Genomic DNA, 18,548 nt, shown 5'->3' with positions numbered 1-18,548 from the left:
TCGTCTTCTAATAACTGCATATTCATCTATTAAAATTTCATGTATTAACTTTTTAATATTTAACTTTTTAATTTAACTGCCCACCAGAGCAACACAATCTTAAATATCTGAATATTTCCTTGCTTAGAGTGGATATCCCCCTGAGGGCCATTCCTGCCCTTTCTTGTTCCCACCGGCTGTTCCTATGACCTTCTGGTCGGAAGTTGACTTCTCAACTGTTTTAGCTACTAGTCCACCTCAAAACAAGAGCATATTTAAAAAAAATAATTTTAGTACAGGGATCTATTAAGATATTGATCATATTACAAAGTTTCAAAATAAGATTTATTACAAGCTGGCATTTCATATTATCAATTACATGATACAAAGCTCCCATCATTAAACTATGTCCATGCACAATTATAAATTTAAATAAATTACTCCAAAATATAAAATCCCATTAGAGGCAACCTAAACAGCGAAATATGCATCCCATTTCTTTTAATGTAACAAAATACATAACAGTGTTGTATATCAGAATAAATTAAAACAGCTCAATAAGAAATCTTTCCCACCCACAATTTATAGTACATAGAATCTTTACTATTAGATATATACAAAATATCATTGTGACACAGGAAACACATGGTTTCCACAGATTTTTCTTTTTAAAAGCTGGGTTTTTCTTCATGCTTTATAAAAAGTAGCAACTTCTGCAATCCTGCTTCTACACGCTAGCTCATAGTCCTTACAACGTATTGGTCTGTTTTTAATTTAAAAGTAGATCAACTAGAATAATTACTGAAACAAATAAAACCAATATAAAAACCACAGTAAAATTCAATATTTCAAGTTTCTTTTTAAAAATTATCTATTCATTCTGTGAATTTATGAGACAGTTAAGTAATCTGAAGCACTATGATGTTATTTCGAAGCTGGTGATTTAAAAAAAAATGTTTAAAGAATGGTTCAGGAAAGAAAGGTGAGCTACCATGACACCATGAACTTTGCTACAGGAATATAGAAGCTGGTGAAAGGGATCGAGTATGTGACAATGGAATTAATTTGGACTGTATTGATTTAATTAAATGTTATAGACTGAACATTTTTAAGGAAAACAATTATTTTAGAATATTTCATTGATACTCACCAATGAATAGAAAAAGGCTCAAGGTGAAGAAAAATGTGTCAGGAACTGGAATCATTTCCAATAAATAGTAAGCCTTATAAGGAGACAGTAATTGGAGAAATGCTCTGTGCATTTTTTTTAAAGCTGCATGGTACTTTGAAGGAACATAGGGCATTTTCCACTGCTAAATAGGAGAATGGTACCAGAGAAAGGTTTTATTTTTGGGCATAAAGCATAAAAGAATGCCAACAACCTAAACAGATATACACTAACATTGAGCGCATTGGCAGTAGAGGGGAAAAAATAATTTCAGCATCACAAGAAGAAAAAATAATATGGCTATACTGGAGAACTGGTAATTTTTATCCTGAGATTATTTGCAATATTTTATTTCAGCACATGTACTTCAAATCAGAAGATTATCTTGTCTTGAGCACCCTTTCCTCCAACTCAGATGCAGACAATTTAGCTGAAAGGCCCAGTTATACCCCATAAAGTTTTCATTTACAAATTGGTATTTGCAAATATACCATGTAAGGATTTAGTACCTTCCCCGAGACAAACCAGGGCAAATCTTCACCTGTTTACACGCACAATTCAAAGGAATGGGAATGCTAAAATGGTGTCGAGCAAAACAATTATCTTACTCACTCTTCAACAACTGTATCATGGGATCAACCTGGTTAAGTACTGATTTTCTGCTAAAAGAAAAGAGATCATATACCAGAGAGTAAAAGGAAGAAAATCCCAGATATAGAAGATGGTCTTAAAAACTATTATGGAGAAAATAAGGTTTTTCAGCAGCAGTCTTGGATTCCAGCCCTTCAAGAAGTTAATTGTCAAAAAGTCACCTGTATATTTTGGTGATAAACCTTTAGTAAGAGTTATTGTAATGACATGTAAGCATGCATATACTCAGACAATAGGACTGAATTTCCCCAATTTATCCTATTGTCTGTTAATTTAACAATTTTGTTTGTCTTTAATACTCAATTCTGAGCAATATTTGAGTTAAGCACTATTAACATTGATGAAGTTAACAGTATGACAGTGGTTCCCTAATTAGAATTTGAATAAGCACAAATCAGTTGTGAGGTTCTTATTTATGTTGGCAATCTACTATGTCAAAAACTGAAGCATCTCTTGAAAATTCCTCACATTTGCAGTTGTGTCCAAGAAAGTCATGACTTTTTAAAAATTCTGTTACTTTTATCAGATTTCATATGCTACTCCCATTAAAAATAAAAGCAAAATAGTACATGCAATTGAACTCGTTCCTCCCCCTCCACAGCCTGTAATTTTCTCCCACCCTACACTGCAGGTTACTTTGTTCCATAGACAGCAACTCCCTGATAACTCTGTCAAGTGACTATGTATAAACACAAAATCAAAATATTATGAATTCTGGAATTTTGAAATAAAAGGTTATTGACCTGAAATGTTATTCTGTTTCTCTCTCCACAGATGCTGCCTTACCTGAGTATTTCTAGTATTTCTTGGACTACACACCAAAACACAGGCTGTCAGAGGTGCTTAACCCTAGCTCAATCAATCCTCATCAGCAATACACATACTTTTCAGGGACCATGAGGCATGGAGGTCAATTGTGGCAGTCTACTGCCAGTTCAGCTCACTCAATACACATCAGCATCTAACCTGGGGCATTCTTAGTCTGTTTGCAACTAAGCCTTACTCCAGAGAAAATTCAGCCAGAGAGCCATCAGAAAAAAAAATCCATGCAAATAAGTTTCAATTGCATCAGGTCCTTTTGTACCCCAACTGATGGGCTAAATTGAAGAATAAACCACCACCAAGCTTGGCACTGAATCCAAAATCATCACTGTCAGTACTTGGGTGAATAGGGAGAACTAGCTTGCTTATTAATTAGGGTAATAAACTATTGGCTATAACTTGAATGCAGTTGTCTTTTAAACTACGTATTATAAAATTTTCAGTACACAGCTATTTTGGTTACTAGAAAAAAATAAAACTTTTAGATTGGCTACCAAGTTGGACCAAACGGTCTCCCTTCTGTGCCGCAACCAATCTATGATTCTATCTTACTCTAGTTTGAATAACAGAAACTAAGGCCAGAACTTCCAAGGAGTGACAATCACAGTCGGATTGCCACTCCACTCCTTTTTACTTACACTAAAATGCAGCTGCACCTTTCTCACCCTACCTTCCAACTTGGGCCAGGTGAGAAACGCGCAGTGCAGCAGGTTCCCGGGGCTTTCAGAGCAGGCCAGCAGGGTCAGGGGGAAAAAGACACACCCTTTTTTTTTTAAAAACAGCACTAGCTGCCATAATGCAGGTAAGTATAAAGGTCCCAGCCACTTTGAGAAGCCGGGGAGAAGCTAAGTGTGTATGGTGAGTGGGTTAGATGGTCAAGTGGGGGAATGTTCATTGGACGATCATTGGGGGGGGTTGGATGATCGGGGTGGGGGGAGGGTTATCACAGGGTGATTGGGGTTTGGTCAGGGAATCCCGTGGGGGGGTTCGTGAGTGGAAGAGAGTCAATACCACAGCCACACAGCAATTAGAAGTGGTTTTAATTTTTCTAACTTTTCCTGGGTAACTATTCTGGTAAGACAGTTGGAACCATCCAAGTCTCTGATCCAAATCAGTATCGGATGGTTCCCATGCAGTGCAGGGTAATTGCTCATTGGAAGTTTGAACTTCCTGTGAAATTCCAATGCAGTCCTTATGTGTGCATCTTCTTGGGTAGATCTGAGATTGGAAGTTATGGGCCTAAAATTAAGATCAAGTTGGCTATCTTGTCTTGATCATAACAATTATATACGAATTAAGTGCATCAATTACTTTTTAAAAAATCTAATGCCCATTTATTTTGTTATAAAAATCTGTGCGCATCCCTCGGAAAAGAAAGTCTTAGTCAACGCAATAGAAGTAAATGACTGTCATTTTTACAGATGCTCAAGATACATTTCACGATTGCTAATTTCTTTTATCACTGCCATTAAGTATAATAGCTGAAAATTCAAGAATACATTCCTCCAAGGGGGATATATATATATCTATATATATATTATTTATATAAAAATAATCTGTTTACTCAGATTAAGTAAATCTAGCTAAACTGGTTCAATTTAACAAACAACGTACAAGTCTTCTTTTACATCAGAGCAAAGCTGGTATCCACATGTAAATTTCTGCGTCCAGATCCACGGGCTTATGTGCTTTTTACCTGGCGGTAACAAAAAAATCACACTTCCAGCTACAAGAAAATGCCAAATGCTGTGTGTGTAATAATAGTTCTCCTTCGTTTCCAGAAAACCATAAACAGCAATAGCAATTAATGCTGCACTTATTCCTGGCAATAAGAAAAACATCCAGCGCTTCCACGTTGGAGGATAGCAGTGTCGGCGTTTCACGCCACGAGACACCTAAAGGGAGAACAAAAAAATTATTTTTCCTGTTCACTCACTGATAACTGCCAAATTTTAAAATTAGAAAGCTGCAAAAATGAGGATCTTGTCTCACACAATAAAACTTGTACCTAGATTTATTTTCAAATAAAACCTATCAGCACAGACCCAATGGGAACACCACCGCCCGGACGTTCCCCTCCAAGTCACTCACCACCCTGACTTGGAAATATATCGCCATTCCATCACTGTCGCTGGGTCAAAATCCTGGAACTCCCTCCCTAACAGCACTGTGGGTGTACCTACACCACATGGGCTGCAGCAGTTCATGAAGGCAGCTCACCACCACCTTCTCAAGGGAAATCAGGGATGGGCAATAAGTGCTGGCCTAGCCAGTGACGCCCATATCCCATGAACGAATAAATAAAAACTGCCTGAAGATAAATGGTAACTGTTACCCTCCCACTTCCCTCAAAGATTCCAAAAATAAATTTATCACTTACACCCACTCAATACCACAAGGAAAAGATGCAAAAATACAAAATGACTTTTAAACATTAGAAATAACTTGCCTTCACATTGAGCCTTTATTATACTAAAATGTTCCAAGGTGCTTTAGAGAACAAGGACAAACAGATGTTGAGCCAAACGAGGAAAGATTAGAATGTATGGCCAAAAGCAAAGAAAGAAGAAAAGAAAGCAAAAAGCAAAGAAGTGGGTCTTTATGCAGTGTTTTAGGGGGCAACTATAGTTATGAAACTATAGTTATATACCCTTATAGGTCAGCAAGAAAAGGAGTGAAGAGAAAGTGCAAAATAGGATACAAATAGCTGAATTTATGGAAGTTGAAGTTTATGGGGTGTAAGATATAGGAAGCTGGGCAAGAGCATTGGAAGAGTTGAGTTTGTAGGTAAAAAAAGAAATTGAAGAGTTCAGCAGTTGATGGGCTGAAGTAGGGGCAGGCAAGCAACATTACAAAGAAAGAAGTAATGGCTCTTTATGGTGAGGATAGGTGGTCAGAAATTCAGTTCAACATGGAATAGGATATCAAAATTAGTCCGCTTCTGTAAGAGAAAGCAGTCAGGAAAAGGGATGGTGTTGGTGGGGAAGGCAGAGTTTCATGTGAGTTTCAAAAAGGACAGTTTCATCTTCTCAATATTTAGAGAGAGAAAATTACAGCTCATTATGATTGGATGCCAGACAACTAGTCTGATAGCGGAGCAGCAATACAGAGATCAAGAGAGGTAGTGAGATGTAAGGCTAGTTAGGATGTCAATAATGAGAATCAGGATAAGGTCATGGGGAAGGAGTTGGTGGGGATAGCCTGGTTTGCAAGTTAGAAAACATTTTGGAAGGAAATGGCAGTGGAGCAGTGATCATTCACCCATTGACAGAGTCCGGGTGCAGTAGTTTATACTAGAGTTCTGTCTGCTGATGGTATGAACTTCTCTTTAGTTAAGTTTTAAAAAATTGAGATTTTGATCCAAGATATAAGTTAAAACAAAGCTTTAGTCATTTACAGCATTTAGATATGCACTTTTGCACTCACCCATGCAACTACCATGATGAACAGAGCAACAAGGCACGGACCCACTAAGTTCCAAAGACCACGGCGGTCTAGTTGCATTGACATGGCAATCAATAAGGAGCCAAGGATAAAAAATACCTTCAAAAATGCAAAGAAGAAAAAGGGTGGTGTAAATATATCACTTTCTACAATAAAATATCTAACTCATATTAAGATGTTAATGCCAATTATTAATCCGATCCCAAGCTAGTTGAAGTATGAAACTAGACACCAATACTTTTCTTAATAATAATTTCATTCACAGAATACAGCATTACACATACCTGCTTCCTACCAACCAACTGTGTCCCAAGCAGTCTCTCTTTACAAGTGCTTTAGATACTTAATTAAATAATGCCCTTCACCTGTGTATCTTACCAATATCATTAACACTAATCTAAACCATTGATCCACAGGTTCAAAAAAAAATTCCTGGATCAGGGTTTCTTTTCTTTCTCCCGACTTCCCTTGCAGTTTTAAGTTTGTTGTAGTTACTCTCTCAGGTTAAAAGACATTAATTACTTCAGTAAGAGGACAAAATATCTTTCTTTCATAGGAGTTGGCTCACACTATCCTATACTGCTTATTAGATAGAGCTACCCAATCGTGTGAAATTAGTATCCCCTTGGGATCTGAACTAAGGATATTCATGTCTTTTGCCTTGTGCTTCTTCAATCTCTCGGAAGGCAGACTGTGCATGTACGTGGTGAGATGTGGCCAGATACAAGTCAGCAAGTAACTCTTTTGAGTTATCAACAGATCGCATGTAACTCTTTCGAGTACATTCACAGTTCTTGGTTTCCGGGAGTGGGACAAGAACCCACAACCTTCTGATTCAAAGGCGAGGGTGCTATGAACTGAGCCACAGCTGACACCTCCAAGTCAGCAAGTAACTCTTTCGAGTTATCAACAGATCGCATGTAACTCTTTCGAGTACATTCACAGTTCTTGGTTTCCGGGAGTGGGACATGAACCCACAACCTTCTGACTCAAAGGCGAGGGTGGTATGAACTGAGATGCAGGAGAGTCGCTACAATCAACCTAATTACTTCAACCCATACAAATTATCATTGCATAATTATACAAAAAACAGATGTTTTCCCAAACACACCCCAAAATCAGTGGGTTGCTTTACTTGACTTAACATAACTTCTGGCTAACCTTTTGGGTCAAGGAAAGCCTTCAATTTTTGTGAATAAGTCTGACAGCTTTCACAGCCTCCCTGCTTCAAAAGCCTAACATTTGTGTCTAATTCCTCTACTTGTTCATGACCAGAAAGGAAGTGCTGCCAGGGCCCTTGCTGAGCAGCTGGAACTAGTCATGCTCCAACAAATTGATATAAGTAGTTTATTAGTTACCAATACAAGCTTAAGAAGCTACTAATTAGTCAAAGTCCATGGGAAAACAATCCCACTTATTAGCACTTTAAACTCTTATGTGCTCAGAGATTCTTTCTTTCTTTCAAAAAAAGTGAATGCACTGCATCGCAAAACATTTTTAAAGGTAACTTGACATTGAAGACATGGAAAAATGGTCAAAAAATCCCAAAACAAGCCCTATGGAAAGGAATTATTAATACTTACATATTTAAGGAGAGATTTTAACCTCGCCATACACAGAATTGTAACCCACACAGATACAACTGAGCCAAGGAAATCACAGTATTGAAGTGTATCATATTCCATAATGCACATGACAGCAATTCCTGGTTGATCACATGCATGATAAAACTGTAAGGAATAATTTTTTATATTGTCATTCAATTGGTGATTAAAAATTATCAAACTAAAAACATACTTTAAATGGCAGTTTCTTCACACCATTTTTTAATTTTTATATAATAGATAACACGGGTACAATGGCCTTGTTGACATGGTCCTACACTATGAATCCAGAGTCATGGGTTCAAATTCTATCATGACAAGTGGATAAAACGGAATTAAATCTGGTAGTTTCTGGGCTAGTAACAGAAAATGACCATGGGAGCTGGTAGATTGCCACTGAAATCAAACTGGTTCGCTAATGTTCTTTGTGAATGAAACCAGACACTTCTACCTGATCTGGCGCAAGTCACGCACTTGCATGATTGATTCTTTTTGCCTGACATATGAAAATGTCGGACAAGACCCACTAATCCAACTAGCCTATACCAACTAGTTGCAATGCCCAGTGCATCACAATACAGACACTCCCCATGCTACCGAGTTCCTGACTCTAGTTTGATATATTCCTGGTCTCTCCCCACCTCCCCACTTGTTTAAACCTGTCACAACCTGTAACTTTTCCAGCTCTGCCAAAGGTCAATGATCTGAAATGTTAACTGTTTCTCTCTCCACAGATGCTGCCTGACCTGCTGAGTATTTCTAGCATTTCCTGTTTATGTAAGAGATTCCCAGCATCCACAATATTTTGTCTTTGTATAAATTACACCCTCCTGCACAGGCATAGAAAGCTTCCTCATGAGACACCTTAAAAGTCTATTTACTAAGCCAACATTACTTACAAACCTCTAAGCTTTTCATTAACTTTACATTGGTTTTACAGTATAGACATGCTTTTTTACATTCAGAGCAGCCTTACTAACAGAAGACAGAGTTTGCAACAGCCCATGAACTTAACTGAAAGGGAAGTTCATGCCACATCATACTTGACCCATTTCACATTTGATATGAGAAAAGAAGGATGATCTAAAATTTTCAGAATTGAAAATTCAGATTTAAATCAGAAAACCCAATCATTATTTAATGCCCATTATTTAACTGGACCAATCACATAAATATTCTAACTACAAGAGCAGGTCAGGGGCTGGGTGTTCTGACTTCCCCAAAACCTTAGCAACATCTACAAGACATAAGTTAGGAGTGTGATGAATGCAGCTCCAGCAACACTAAAGAAGCTTGACATCGTCCAGGACAAAGTAATCCACTTGATTGGCACCCCATCCACTACTGATCATTCACTCCCTCCATTCACTGGTGCACCATGGCTGCAATGTGCACTATCTACAAGATGCACTGCAGCAACTCACCAAGGTATCTTTGACAGCACCTTCTAAACCAGTGACCTCTACCAACTAGAAGACAAGGGCAGCAGGCACATGGGAACAACACCACATCAAAGTTCCCTCCAAGTCGCACACTATTTCGACTTGGAAATAGATTACCACTCCTCTACCCTCACTGGGTCAAAGTTCTGGATAGTTAACAGCACTTGAGCGTACCAACACCATACAGACTGCAGCAATTTCAAGACAGTAGTTTACCATGTTCTCAAGGACAATTGGGGATGGGCAATAAATGCTGGCCTTGCACACATTCCATGAGCAATTAAAAAAATTGGGATAACATATTTATTGATAGATACTACTTTCTCAAAGGAAAAATGTCAGAAGTAACATCTAGTTGCTCTGGGAATGGCTTACAATAACCTTATTATAGTAAAGACAATCTTTAAACAAATCATTTGAACACACTCATCAAATGGGAATTAAGATACTATTAACAGTGAGGAGCTCTATTGCTCTTCAGTTTACCGTTGAGAAAAACATGGTGAAGAGATACACAGAAGCCTCTACAAAATAACAGCGATGTATAGCAATCACAATCGGTGGGATGAACATGAGATTACTCAAGGTTAACAAGAGCGTTGCCAGTAATTGCTGTCTGTATGACTGGGCATTGGTATCATCTGTACAGCTCCATCCATTCCAGCCTAAGGAATTTACAAATGAGAAAAAAGTCATTTTTCCACTTGAAGGAAGCATGAAGTGTGGACAATGCGCTAACAAAATACCTATAAACAATAGTGTTTTATTGCAACATAAAAATTATAACTTCAGATGAAGTTTCATAATTATAACATATATACACACTAGAATCATTTGAAGTTATGATATTACCATTCACTGTTGCAGATTTAAAACTAGCATCAATAGCTACTCAGACCTAAGCGTCCTCACTGGTCAGTTACAATATTAAGCCATTCCTGCATTGCTGGTGCGGTATGCATTATATATGATTCAGTGTACATAATACAGGCAGAGCAACAGATAGGAAGCCTGCTTTACAGGTGATTTACAGATGATTTAGGGATGTCATTCTGGTGAGCAATACTGGCAAATAGATATATTGCTGCGCTGAAACTACTTTAATCACCTTCATAATCTATGCAGTGGCAATGAATTTAGACAAATGCCAGCACTAGAATTTGAATTCAAACTTCCAGTTAAGAATTCAATATCACTAGAGGTAAATTTAGCACTCTCTCCATCCAAGTTTCATTTTCCCAAATAACTGAAGCATAATTATCAAAGCAGGATTGAGCTCACACTCAATACTAGTTTCCAGAAGAGAATGAGAAGCAAAATTTAATTAGAAATTTTTCATTGGTAAAAATGGTGACTTCTCCAATTACATTCTGTGTCGATATAAACAAAGTCTGTACATCTTTAGAAAATTGAGTGTGAAGAGAAAACTAGGATGAGGGAACTTACTGGTAGGGACTAACATTTTGACCAGGTATCTTGGACAGGAAGCTTCTTGGTCAATGTCTCCTTAAGGTAGTGTCTCAAAACTGGCAACCTCAGGACCAAGGCCGCGCCGCATGCAATCTTGCCGGACTTTGGGTCAGGCAGTTCAGGCCAAGTTGGGTCAGGTGAGGTCAAGGGTCGCTCAGAACGCAGGAATAGACCAGCGCCCAAGCGGCAATGTGGATTTACTGCCACCTCTCTTCAATGTGGATAACTAGTCCGGTGCCACACCACGCCAATGCAGCACCTAACCAAAGTGTCCAGGTAAGTTAGTTTTTTTTTTATTTTACTCAATTAAAATTGATGCATGGCACATTCTAAAAATATCCAGTTTTTGGACAACCGGATTTGAGACACTGCAGTGACCTTTAGACACCAAGTTATAAGACAGTAAGATTCTAATCCATAGGACAAAAGTGGAATAAAAATTGGATTGTATAGGAAGTTTAAAATAAGCATTTTGTAAGGGACTATACAATCTAAGTTCTAAAGGCCATGAAAGAGTGATTTCCACTTTCAGACAGATGATGGCCATGAAACTACTACCCCAAGTTATTTGCAGCTTTTAACTGCCAAATCAGTGACACACTCCCTCCTCCTGTACAGTCATACCTACCTGCTTTGCAAACACATGCAGCATAAAGATAGCCATGAGTCTGAAGAAGTCTGCACTCTCCATATACACCACAATCCTCAACACAGGGGCTCAAAACAGTTGATATAATTACCCGAGCAGAAACTTTTCCACAGGTTTGATTGCTAAAAGACAGAAAACTCTGATTAATACTTTTACTTACTGCTGTTAGCACAAAAATGATTTTTCCCCTTTTCATGAAGCAGTAATTAATAATAAAATTTTAGAAAGAGGAGCCATTAAGAACAGTAGGATTCATGTTACAGTACCAAACAGGATTATAAAAATGCTAAACTTAATACAGCTCCAGTGGTGTCCTAGTTTGGGGGAAAAAAGGACAGAGCACCAAGTCCTGGAATCATTAGTTTTCTCTGAACTCCTCCAGCTATTAACTTGCATCATGTTGTTCCATGCTTATGGGTCTGACAAATTAGTTTATATGCCTCAGCATTTTTAATGCCAAGTTTATATGTGCTTCAAGCATTTCTCAAATATAAAAATTCAGGCCTGTAAGTCTCTCCTCATAATTTTATAAGATCCAGTGAAAAACAGAGGTGCTTTCCTTGTGTTCTGGCAAATAGTTACACCTCCTCCAATCTCACCACAACAAATTAACTGCTTATTTATTTGATTTATTACTTCTGAGACTAAGCTGTACACAAACTGATACACTTACCCATATACCAGTGACTACATATCAAATGTAATTCAGTCAATTAAGTACTTTAAAATCTAAGGACATGAGCAGCCCATATAAATGTATGCTTATTTTTTGATTAGACTGTTGACAGAAGCTCACATTGAATGGATACATGAGATGTATGGTTGAGAAAAACCCACAACCAACACAAGAACACATGAATTAGGAGGAGTAGGCCATTCAGCCCCTCGAGCCTCCTCCATCATTCGATAAGATCATGGTTGATCTAATTGTTGCCTCAGCTCCACTTTCCTGTACACCTCCCCCATAACACCTGACTCCCTTTTGCTCTGGAATCTAACTCAGCTTTGAATATATTCAATGACCCAGCCTCCACTGTTCTCTGGGGTTGAAAATTCCACAGACTAACGACACTCAGAAAAAAATTCTACTCATCTCAGTCTTAAATGGGAGACGCTTAATTTTTAAACTATGTCCCCTAATTCTAGACTCCCCCACAAGGGGGGAGCATCCTCTCAGCATCCACCCTGTCTAGCCCCCTCCGAATATTATATGTTTCAATATTCTCTCATTTTACTAAATTCCAATGGGCATAAGTCCAACCTACTCAACCTTTCCTCATAAGATAACCCTTTCATCTCAGGAATCAGTCAAGTGAACCTTCTCTGAACTGCTCCTAATGCAATTATATCCTTTCTTAAGTAAGGAGGCCAAAACTGTATATGGTACTGCAGATGTGGTCTCACTAAGGTCCTATTACAGCTGTAACAACACTTCCCTACTTTTATGCTCAATTCTCCTTGTAAGAAAAGCCAACATTCCATTTGCCTTCCTAATCACTTACTGTACCTGCATACTAACTTTTAATGATTCATGTACCAGGACACCCAGATCCCTTTGTACAACAGTACTCTGAAGTCTCTCTCCATTCAAATAATATTCTGCTTTTCTAAACTTCCTACCAAAGTGGAAAGTTCACATTTTCCCACATTATACTCCATGGGCAAATTTTTGCCCATTCACTTAACCTATCTAAAATCCCTTTGTAAACTCTCTGTCCTCTTGACAACTTATTTTCCTATCTAGATGTCACCAAATCATTCTGCTTCTCAACATTTACCAGAAGACAACTATCCACTGTATATTTCAAATACTTTATATTTATTCAAATTAAATTCCCTTTGTTGCTCCGTTGTTTCAGTTCAATGTTAGCACCCTCACCTGAGTCAGAAGGTGCGTTCAAGCCCCAATTCAAAGATACGAGCACATAATCTAGACTGACACTTCAATGCAATACTGCAGACTGCTGCGCTGTTGGAGATACTGTCTTCTGGATGAACCTTTTAAACATAGGCCCTGTCTGTCCTCAGAAGTGGGCATTAAAGATCCCATGGGACTCAATAGTCATTACGGCACAAAAGGAGGTTATTCTGCCCATTGAATCCATGCCAGCTCTCTGCAGAGTAATCCAGTCAGTCCCAGTCCCCTGCTCTAGCCTCATAGCCCAGCAAGTTTATTTCCCTCAAGTGCCCATCCAATTTCTTCTTGAAATTATTAATCATCCACCACTTCTGTAGGCAGCAAGTGCAAGGTCATTACCACTTAGAGCAAGGGAGTTATTCTGGTCAAGATTCAATTATCACTCAACATCACCAAAAACAGATTATCTGGTAAACTGATTTCATTGATATTTGTAGCCCTGGAGCTGAATGAAAATAGCTGTCACATTTCCCTACATTACAATAGTAACTGCACTTCAAAAGTTGTTGTAAAGCACTCTGGGACGTCCTTAGGTTTACAGAGAAACTAAAGAAAGGAACTTCGATCCTTTTTTTTTAAAACTCTATGGCGGCAAGAATTCTATTACTTTTTTGGACAAATTTATTCAACTTACCTTTGAATTCCTGAACACATTAAAACAAACATTTAAATATTACATTGCCATGTATTGGTCCACTTAAGTCAATTGAAGACTAGATTTTAATTGAATTATTTCATCATCAACAAAAGCCTCACCCTTTATCATTGGGGCACAGGATTTGCAAGGTGAGGTACCAACGGTCAGTTTCTGGATAAGGAACATGGAGGGACCTTGATAATATTGATGAATTCATTTTAAGCAGGTATCCCCAAGATAAAGCTTTGAAAAGAAAAACATACATTATAAAGCATAAAAACCAAATCTGAAAAAAATGTTATCTTAAATATGCAAGTTTAAGCAATAAAAAATCATGGGGTAGACCCATGCATTTTGTCTTTAGAAATTATCTATTTTTTCCCCCCAAAAATGAAAATTCCTCCACATCTGTTTGACCTTCACACCAGCAAGCATCATTATACAAAAGAAACGCGTGAACTGGGACCCCGTAGGTCTAATGTTTTAGACTAGCCCAGACCACTGCCATACTAAAACACTCATCACTCAAGTATTAATTTGATAATATTTTATCTAAACGTCCAAACTGCTTCAGGTAGTCACTGTTTGAACAGATTAGGCTCCACTTTTACATAGAAAGAAGCGAGAAATTAGGAAAAACCAATGTTAAAGTATGCAAAGAAGGTATTAAAAGGAGTCAGATAGAAGTTTAATGTTTATGAGATTCTTTAAAGTCCATCCTGGCAAAAAGCTACTGTCCATTTTTTTTTTACATTTATTGGCCTTCCATATTTAAAGAGTGAGTTAAAACTATCTTTCTAGCTTGTTGAAATATATATTTAGTCTGAGATACTGCTAGTCTGGAACGATTCCAGAGCCTGGATTCTCAGGTGTTCAGACACCATACCCATCGAAAGGAACTTTATGTAAATTCTGTAATCCCATTGGGATCTCATTTCGAGCACCTGACAGAAGTCTCAGAGACTTAGGTACTCCCCTGAAATTAACTTCAGTGAGATATTCCACCTGCAAACTGTAAAAATTAAGCTAAAACTGACCCCAGGGTAACTGCTTCAACCAATGATAAACTCTGGCTACAACAAAAGCAAAATACTGTGAAAGCTGGAAAACTGAAATAAAAACAGTGAGCTGGGAATACTCAGCAGTTCAGGCAGCATCTATAGAGAGAGAGAGAGAGAGAAAAAAAGGAATAACACTTCAAGTCAATGACCTTTAATCAGAGCTGTAAAAAAAATGATAGATTTTAAGCAATTACAGAGGCAAAAATGGTAGGGGAGTGGTGGGGAGAGGAGGAAGGACAAAAGGAAGGTCTGTTATAGGCAGGAGACATTAAATCACAAAACAGATGATGGTATAAGGCAAAGAGGCATAGTATTGGGACAAATAAAGAAATGAAAGGTGGGTTTAGAGGAAGTATGAATGACAATAGCAGAATCATTTCTAACGTCTTGTCCAAAATCAATGGGTAAGGTGGTTAATTGTGGAGCTCAATGTTGAGTCTGGAAGACTGTAAAAGTAGTCCCTGGCTTTGGCCTCCGAGGACTGTACTCAATTCAATCAGCGTTGGGTATGGATGATGTTCCATAAGTGAAAGATGAGGGGCAACACAACTGCAAATGTGGTTATGAGTTATGAGTATCAGACTATGGAAGGCAGCAGATCAACCTGCCCACGAAGACTGATTTTAGGAGGCACTTCATGTCTCCACCCAGCGTGTCAGGTGGTCAGCGAATGGATAGTTAAACTAGGCATCCCATTATAAAAGTATTTCCCATCATATGAAAGTGCAGTAGTCTAAATCTTCCTTTAACTTTCATTAGAACAGTGTAGGAGACCAAGGACAGAGAGATCAGAAGGGGTGTAGGGTGGAGAATTAAAATGAAAAGCACCCAGCCTAGCTACATTTGGTCTACCCGAAGTAGTGGAAACTGCATCATGAGCAGTAAACACAGCGTTCCAAATTGAAAGGAAAACTAGTAAATTACTGTTTCACCTGGAGTGAGCATTTGGGTCCTGGGTGGCGTGAAGAGATGGGGGTAAAAGTGCAAGAGTTTTATCTCTTGCACTTGCGTGGAAGGGGGTGGGGGTGTCAGGGATGACTGAAAAGCAGAAAGAGTGCTGCAGAGGGAACAGTCTCTTTAGAATGCTGCTTGGGAAAAGGAAGATATGCTTTGTGATGGTGGAAATGGCAGAGGCTGGTGTGGTAGAAAGTGTGGACAAGGGGATCCTAGTATTGTTCCAGGAGAGAGGGAAAGGAGCATGAACCTAAGTGCAGAAAGTGGGATGGACTGGATTGAGGGAAATCCTTAGTTGTGAAAAAAGCTATACAGATTGAAAGGACTGGTATGGAAAGTGGCGTCATGAGAACAGATGTGACAGAGACAGAGAAACTTGAGAAACTTACAGAAGCGGTATGGAAGGAAATATAGTTAAGGTACTTTGGCAGTCAGTCAGGGCTTATAGCTGATGTTAATCAACAGCCTATTCTCAGAATGAGAGGTAGGGAAGTTGAAGAAGGGAAGAGTCAGAGATGGAGCACGTGAAAGTGAGGGAAGGGTGGAAATTTAAAGCAAAGTTGAAAAAATTTTGCAGTTCAGGCAACAGCAAGGAATAGTACCAATACAGTAACCAGTGTACTGAAATAGGAATTGGAGGGAGGACTGAGGTAAGATATGAGTAGGATTTAAATATAGAATGTTCCACATATCCCACAAAAAAAGGGAGGCATAGCTTGGCTGTTGGCAAAACCTAGTGTCTGTTGGGGGATTGGTGTCATCAGAGGGGCTACGACTACAAAAGATTTGCTACAGCTGAACAGTCAGGTAAATTTTCCTCCTAACCAAGAGCTCCATACACTATAATGGGATGCCTAGTTTAACTATCCATTAGGAATTTAGGAGCACACCCCCACAATTTGTAGAGAGGAAAAGATGAAAGTGCACTCTATTATGTTCAGTTATATAGTCTACCTCAAAGGAAGTAGAGCATTGTGATAAGCTGTTGCAAGTTAAATTCAAAAGATGTTCCAAACTAATACAAAAAAAATGCAACAACGTTCAAAAAATAAAGCAAATGCTTTTAAAACTCAAATTCTGCACAAACAGCATTGAGATTAGAGGAGAATTCAATGAGATTTTATAAAGGAATACAACATAAAAGCAACTGAAAGCAGATGTAAACTTGAGAAGAGATTTGTAGAATTTTCATATACCTTTATTCATTTTTAAGATGGATTTTCAATTAAAGTCAAATACACCATAAAACTGAAAAATTACTACAAATTCAAGACTGAAATATCAAAGTGCATTAGATAATTTCTAGAATTCCATTGTACTTGGGAACTAATGTGTACCTTCTCTGCAGCTTATGGAATTGACATCTAGGGACATCACAGGAGACCCAGCACTTAAACAGGCAAACACGGTTGCATTTTCATTGGATAATGAAGTCTAAAAGATTGAAAACAATTTTCTTACTCATCCTTCAATGATAAACCATTTATTTCTATACCAAACAAAATACTAACAGCTGAAAATGTGTCCTGGTATTTTCAAATTCTCACTATAAAACAAGACCAATCTCAAATACAATTGGTATTAGCCACAATGTATGGAGGAAGGCAGTTAATAAAGGATGTCACTGACATAAATAAAGTTATTCAAAGCTAGGCAAGTAAAACTCAGATCATTACTTCAAAGTTTGCTAAGAAAAGGACCAGAGGACATACACAGGGATGAGAAGAAAAGTAAATCCAGAACAGATGGAAAACTTCCTTATACCAAACATGTGATCACTGCTTTCGTGAACTTAAAAAGGTGGTCAAGATAGCAAATTGAATATTATTCAAACGACAATTAAATGCTGTCAAAGAGCTAGTTAATTTGAAGACGAACCTTTAATGGATCAAATGGCATTTAAGCAATCCTGACTTTTTTCTAACAGATCCAGAATTACAATATTTCACACCCTATTAATTTAGTGCGAATTTTTCTAAATATGTAAACCTCCAATTTTAGTCTTGTAGACAGGGAAAATGTAAAGAGTATATTGCATTTTTTGTCACAGTATGAAGTCTTAACTGCTCTACAGTTGAGCAGTTGCTAAAACTCACGGTCAGATAAAATCCCATTTCTAATTACCAGCTTTTTCTCCAGCATAAAGCAAAAAATTCTGGATGTTGGAAATCTAAAGTAGAGATAGAAAATCTGGTTCTGATGAAGGGTCTGAATCTAAAACGTTAACTTGCCCTTCATCACCAAGATACTGACCGACCTGATGAGTGTTCCAAACATGTTTTACTTTTGTTTCTGATTTCCAGCATCAGTTGCAGAAATTGTTACCGATGATTCAAATATCAATTTTCAATCTCAAGAAAATATAAAACTCAGTATGGATTTGTATTATGTTTTTAAAAAGGGCAAGACATCACCAATGAAATGCTACAAAATGAATCAATTAGGGCTTAAAACTTCCAAAGTATGAAGGTGGTGTATATGACACCAAGCAAACATTTAGATTATTCATGTATTTAATTGTAAAGCAACAGTTTACTGGAACTAATGGGCCAAGCTGCTGAAAGAGCAAGGTGATAATACTGTATCAAGGGAAACAGAACATCAAAGAGCTGAGTGCAAGGAATGCGCATCTCCTTAACCAATCAGACTGAAGAATTGAGAAAGTAACAGCACAAGGACTGAGAAAGTGTAAATTAGAGTGGGTGAATTTAATGTCAAATCAGTTAGAGAAAGAGAAATAATGGGAGGG

At 37.9% G+C, this 18,548-nt stretch overlaps 1 protein-coding gene across 1 annotated transcript in view; it reads right to left on the bottom strand.

Moving 5' to 3' along the window:
• Window positions 1-302: 302 nt before the first annotated feature.
• The window catches only part of pgap6 (post-glycosylphosphatidylinositol attachment to proteins 6), a 40,760-nt gene continuing 22,514 nt past the window's right edge, over window positions 303-18,548 (bottom strand). The window contains exons 7-13 of the mRNA XM_078558709.1: window positions 17,137-17,233; window positions 13,904-14,027; window positions 11,209-11,351; window positions 9,597-9,775; window positions 7,648-7,794; window positions 6,047-6,163; window positions 303-4,515 (exon numbers count right to left, since the gene is read on the bottom strand). Of these exons, the coding sequence (XP_078414835.1) occupies window positions 4,219-4,515; window positions 6,047-6,163; window positions 7,648-7,794; window positions 9,597-9,775; window positions 11,209-11,351; window positions 13,904-14,027; window positions 17,137-17,233 (1,104 nt within the window). The 3' untranslated portion in view covers window positions 303-4,218. The remainder of the gene's footprint in view (window positions 4,516-6,046; window positions 6,164-7,647; window positions 7,795-9,596; window positions 9,776-11,208; window positions 11,352-13,903; window positions 14,028-17,136; window positions 17,234-18,548) is intronic.

The sequence above is a fragment of the Cetorhinus maximus genome, chromosome 15 (genome assembly GCF_964194155.1).
Source record: "Cetorhinus maximus chromosome 15, sCetMax3.hap1.1, whole genome shotgun sequence".
Taxonomy (NCBI): Eukaryota; Metazoa; Chordata; class Chondrichthyes; order Lamniformes; family Cetorhinidae; genus Cetorhinus; species Cetorhinus maximus.
Note: the sequence above shows the minus strand (reverse complement) of the source record. Positions and strands in the feature narration are given on the sequence as shown.